This window comes from Wasmannia auropunctata, unplaced genomic scaffold, assembly GCF_000956235.1.
Source record: "Wasmannia auropunctata unplaced genomic scaffold, wasmannia.A_1.0 LD333807.1, whole genome shotgun sequence".
Classification (NCBI taxonomy): domain Eukaryota; kingdom Metazoa; phylum Arthropoda; class Insecta; order Hymenoptera; family Formicidae; genus Wasmannia; species Wasmannia auropunctata.
In genome coordinates, this window is record NW_012029083.1 from 1 (window position 1) to 6,019 (window position 6,019).

Consider the following 6,019-nt stretch of genomic DNA (forward strand, 5'->3'; position numbering starts at 1 on the left):
GTGAAACGGTGTCTTCATCGTCTCCCATTTTTAATAAAAAGAAATCTAAAGCGTATCAACATTTTACCCAAGTTTCGTACAAAGCCTTTTAAATAACAATTTGTTTTCTAAAATTTTTTTTAACATTTGTAAGTTTTCTTTATCAAATCTTAATATTATAAATATATTGTGTTTAAAAACATATTTTAAGGAGAATTAAATCGGTGCCGGACAGTTATGATATGTCCCTTGTAAGTTTTTATTTTGAATTAGTGTGAGAAATTACCCGTTAAAATCTTTTAGATCACTCAACTACTACCCAATACAATATAAGAAAAAGATAATTTTTAATATAGTCAGATTTTTTTAAATATAATCAGCTTGATTGTTTACGCCACATACTAGCACATAGTTAGCCGTAAGTAACATATACCTGACGGAAGAGTACCCTATTTAATCCATCGCGCATAATTTAAATATTTGTCTTTATGCTATTTAGCAAACAGTCGAGACAGATCAGCTAGTCGGTTAACACGTATTTTGACAACCGACTTAATTTTGGTGAACGAACTTATAAACAGTGAGATTGTTCAAAAATATATTTGATTGTGACTTTTCCACAAAGAACGGTTGATTATTTTAATATACCCACCTACAATTGTTTAATTGGTTGAATCCTGACTCCTTTCTGTCATATTTTCCCCACACTAATTAAATAATTGTTACAATTGTAGCATTTCTTATTTAATTCTTACCTATTAAGAGTAAGTTCTTGTCTCTTCTCTGTTATCAAGTCAGAAAATATCCGTACAAGGTCGAGAAACGAGGCAGCTGTGACATAAATCTTCCTACTTGTAAGCTCGTAAAATTTTTCGCTCGAATCTTTGGTACAAACATGGAAAAACTTACAGGCAGTTATCGACTCAAGTTTGATGTTTTCAGTAAGTTCAACATCGGCAATGATGCGTTGTGCCACCTTTTTATCAATGTAATATTAGAAGTTTAAATAATTATCGCAGTTGAATGTTGATATATGTATATTATCAGGTATATACAAGACGTCTGCTACTCAATGGTAAAGCGCTCGTGGGTGGGTAGAGTGGGCTAAATTGAATCAAAAGTCCCCTACTCATTTTGCGATTTTCGCAATAGTTATCGAGATATTAATCATTTTAAAAAAATTGCGCCAAATATATAAAAAAAGTATTGTACATTACATCTTTTCTAAATCAAAAATATTATTTTAACAAATAAAAGTTGTCCAAAAACAAATATGAGATTAAGTATTTGATTAGACATAAAGACAAAAATATTTATTCCAAAAATAATTTTTTAATAAACTGTTTAAACCATCCAAATAAATATGCAGCAAAAGTTTAATGCCATTGCCATTCTAAATAATTTTAAGATATAATACATAAAACAGGCTTAAAGTGACTAAAATGACCAATTATTTAGGAAAGACGTAATGTACGATAATTATTTCTATATTTGGCGTAAATTTTTTTTAAATGCTTAGTATCTCGATATATAAATATTGTGAAGATTACAAAATGATAGAGGACTTTTCGATTCAGTTTAGCCCACTCTACCTATCCACAAGCGCTTTACCATTGAGTAGCGGACATCCTGTATATATAGGATGTCCTAAAAAAGTCATATATCAGTAGAGTATATAGGCCGGTTCTAGACCAAATGGGGGCGAGGGGGTTGCGGGGCAGGAGGGGGTCCTGCGAGGAGGGAGAGCTGAAGGGAGGGATGATGTCACAGGAGAGAGGATAACGTCACAGAGGAGGGGATTAATTAATTTTTTACTTTTAATTAATTGTATAATTAAATGTTATTGATTAAATATTATTTTATTATATAATTAAACGGTAATTAAATTTTTATTGCTAAATCTTTTAAGACATTTTCTGTCTCTCTTTCACCATGCGCTTTTCGCCATACGTCTTCTCTCTCCCTTTCACGTGCTTCTCACCTTATGCCTTCTCTCTTTCTCCCATGCGTTTTACCCACGTTGGACCCTGTTCAAGCACGCATTTCTCTTTTCCTCTCCCACGCGTAGACTCTGTTTTCGTTCTCCCTTTCATTCTCGCACCCGTTGGACCCCGCTCAGACGCGCGTTTGTTTCCCTTAATGTTTGTTTTTGCGTTTCTTTTTGGTTTGCATGTGCAGGATGTTGGAAAGAGGCGGAAATGGTACAAAAATATTACACAATATATATAGGGTGCCCATTTTCCCATCGATCACCTCAAATATCTCTTGAACAGTGTATTTTAGGGAAAAATGTTTCAGACAAAAGTTTTGGGACTTTGAGGGGGGCATAAGAACATTGGTTTGACCCTGAGTAACGTCGTCAAGGTCAGGACAAGGTCGCTTGGAATTTTTTAATTGGAACCTCCCATTTTCATTACATATTCTTGTAGCACATCTCGAGAGCTTTCCAAAATACATAGATAAAATATTTTTTGATTAAATAAATCTTGAATTATGAAGCTTGAAAATTGCAGTACCATCGGTATTAGCATTATCCAAGGTGTCCAAACACTGGCTTAAACTATTGAATGTTGTTCAGGATCATGACCTAGACAACATATGTCAAGATCAAGGCCATTAAAGGTTATTGTTTTTATTTTCAATTTTGGAAATTATATTTATTTTTTAAAAAAAGAGAAACAATTTCCAATGGTCATGACATTAATAAAACATATAAAGGTCATGACCATTGGAAATTGTTTCTCTTTTTTTAAAAAATAAATATAATTTTTAAAATTGAAAATAAAAGTAATAACCTTTAATGACCTTGATCTTGACATGTATTGTCTAGGTCATGAACAACATTCAAAAGTTTTAGCCAGTGTTCGGATACCTTGGATAATGTTAATGCCGATGGTACTGCAATTTTCAAGCTTCATAACTCAAGATTTATTTAATCAAAAAATATTTTATCTATGTGTTTTGGAAAGTTCTCGAGATGTGCTACAAGAATATGTAGTGAAAATGGGGGGTTCCAATTAAAAAATTCCAAGTGACCTTGTCCTGACCTTGACGACGTTACTCAGGGTCAAACCAATGTTATCCTCTTATGTCTCCCTTGAAGTCCCAAAACTTTTGTCTGAAACATTTTTCCCTAAAATGCACTGTTCAAGAGATATTTGAGGTGATCGATTAAAATGGGCATTAAAATGGCACCTTATATATATTTTGTAATATTTTTGTACCATTTCCGTCTCTTTCCAACATTCTGCGCATGCGAGCGAAAAAAACGCAACAACAAACTATTTATATCCTTTCACTGACAGATTCTAGGGAGCATTCCAAGACGAAAACTGTTGTATTAAAATATCTAGACTAATACTTTCAAATTATAAAAGTTATTCTTACAATTAAAGTTATTCTTCACAACTTATTATTTCAAAACTTGAGTCTTAAAATAATAAGTTGCAAAACTTTTTTAAAATGATAAAGATACTTCTTGTTTTTACATTAAAGTTCTTAGACATTTAAAATCGTGAGCCTTAAATAATAAAAAATAAATAAATAAATGTAAAAAATAAAACAAACTGTTAATCATTTAAATAACGCAAAATTGGCGTACACTGAGTGCAATTGTATTGTTTCACTGTTAAAATCACATATTTAATAATAAACATGATGTTTCACAAAACCTGCATCATTATTGCATCAGTGCAATTTTCATCGAAACATTACACAACGCTAATGTACTGCACTAGTTTTCCCAATAGAAAACGCTGTTAGTTTAACAACCGGTTTTGATAAAGTTAAATAAATAATGTATTTATTTTGTTATTATTTCTTACGCTTATTAACTTTTATTAACACATTTTCATGTCGCGCCAGTTTCATTACTTGTCATCGGTGAGCCACGCGGTATGGGATATGTTAGAAATCAATAAAAATAAGCAATAGAAATCAATAAAAATAGATAATAATAGGTGTTAAAATGGACAAAAGATATAACTGTGTATATGTATTAATTGTAATATGTAATAAGTTGTGCATTATATCTGATTATTTTTATCAAATTTATTTTTAAAACATAAACGAATATGAGACATTTAAAATTTGCACATTTAGCTCTCTATTTCTTTATCCAATATTTAAAAATAGAAAAATATCTTATTTCGAAAAGAATGGTACGCCTAATTCTATGAATTTCGAAAATTTTTTTCGACCTAATTCATAAAATTAATACCATTTCTTTTATCTTATTTTTATTCATTGATATTCTGTAATATTATACTGAAAATTACAAATAAATGAGACGAAGCTTAAAAACGATTTTTTTGCCATTGTATGAAAAATTGAGACGCTTACCGCAAACGTAACCTAACTGCCAAAATTCGGTTTTCAAACTTAAAGCGTTATTAACTTATAAAACCATTAATGCTTTAAAATAAGAAACTCAATTTCGGCAATTAGACACTTTTGCAATAAGCGCATCAATTATGTCAATATTTAAAAAGTGAGTAAATGGAAAAGGGCACTTCGCATCGCGCGCGCGATGTACCATGCCTGAGTGCGCGAATTTTAGACGCCACAATTGGATAACTTAATTCGTTTATAGGTAATTTGAAAAGTATTATAGCCTTGTTATTTTCATATAAGAGTTTTCGTCTTGGAATGCTCCCCAGAATCTGCAGTGAAAGGACATACGAATTTTTTGGGAATCCTGTATAGTGATTTAAAATAAGTTATAACCGTGCTACCTGTTCGAGTGCATTTTCTGGCCATTCGCTGAACCAATCAATGGTGCAGCAATTCACCAGGCTTGGATGCATTCGTAAACGGTTCCTAAAGTTTTTGCCAATTGGATTTAGACCTATCATTATGTGAAGTTTCTCACGACACTGGTTAACGAAATATGTCAGCACAGTCAACACAGAAATATCAAGACTTCTATCTCCACGTTGAGCAGCCAATCGTGTCATTTCGATAATTTCTTGTCGTTCTTCAATCGTGAAAAGATTTGGGACTTCTCCATCATTGAGTAAGCTACTGATATCATTTAAAAAAGCCTCGTCTCGAATGTCCTCTTCACTTAAGAGAAATACAAGGTTTTTTCCGATTCCGCCAGAATTTCTATACAAAAAAATAATTGAAATAAGTAATAGTAATAAATAAAATAAATTAAGATGTTATTATACACAATTGAACAAAGTAATAAGATATTTAAAGTTATAATTGACCTTATAATTAAATAACTTTTAGTAAACTTAAAATAATGATCTCTTATATTGATAACCCTGCAATTTGTTACCGATCATGTTTGACCCTAATACTTCCTCAACTCCAACTTCAACTGATCGCTTTGTGTTTTTTAAATTTGAGGATACTAAACTGAAGACTGAACTCTGATAGAATTGTCCGTTTTATTAAAAGTGACTTATACGTACAATTTATGAAACATTAACATGTCGATCATTACATTAATATTGTATACACACATACGCACAAATTTTTGTAAAGGCCTTTTATATCAATGTCTGAAAATATGTTTAATTCTAGAAATTCAATGTTGTTTTTTTGTAAAATCTATTTTGTACGTACATATTACAGAATTTTTGAATCAAGCAAATGTTTTCACAACTTGGTAGCATTAGACATTACACCGACGAGATACTGATAAAGATCGTCGCCCTGGGCAAATTTTCGTGCCAGTCGAAGGACCCGGAGGACCTGGAGGTAATTGCAGAACGTCGATGTTATCAAATTTTGACAAAAATTTTGGGATATATTTAAATAATACATTATTAAAATCATTATTTTCATTATATAAATGCTTTATAAATAAGTATGAATACTTATAATGCTATAATATTATATATATTACCGCAAAATTACATTCTTTTTTCAACTGTTTTACCATCTCTCTAGATAATCAAACACGGATGGTAACTATAAAAATGCAGTTTTAAATAAAATTAACTATTAGCAAGATATAATACAGATGAAACACAATGTACACGTCTAAAAAAAACATTGATTTAATAATAAATCATAAAATTAATATTAT

General features: G+C 31.0%; 1 protein-coding gene across 1 annotated transcript in view; it reads right to left on the minus strand.

Annotated features, from left to right (window-relative positions):
* Nucleotides 1-734: 734 nt before the first annotated feature.
* Nucleotides 735-6,019, minus strand: part of LOC105459778 (dynein heavy chain 7, axonemal-like) — a gene marked incomplete at both ends in the record, with an annotated part of 29,805 nt that continues 24,520 nt past the window's right edge. The window contains 2 exons of the mRNA XM_011706035.1: nucleotides 735-955; nucleotides 4,713-5,085. Coding sequence (XP_011704337.1) covers nucleotides 735-955; nucleotides 4,713-5,085 — 594 coding nt within the window. The remainder of the gene's footprint in view (nucleotides 956-4,712; nucleotides 5,086-6,019) is intronic.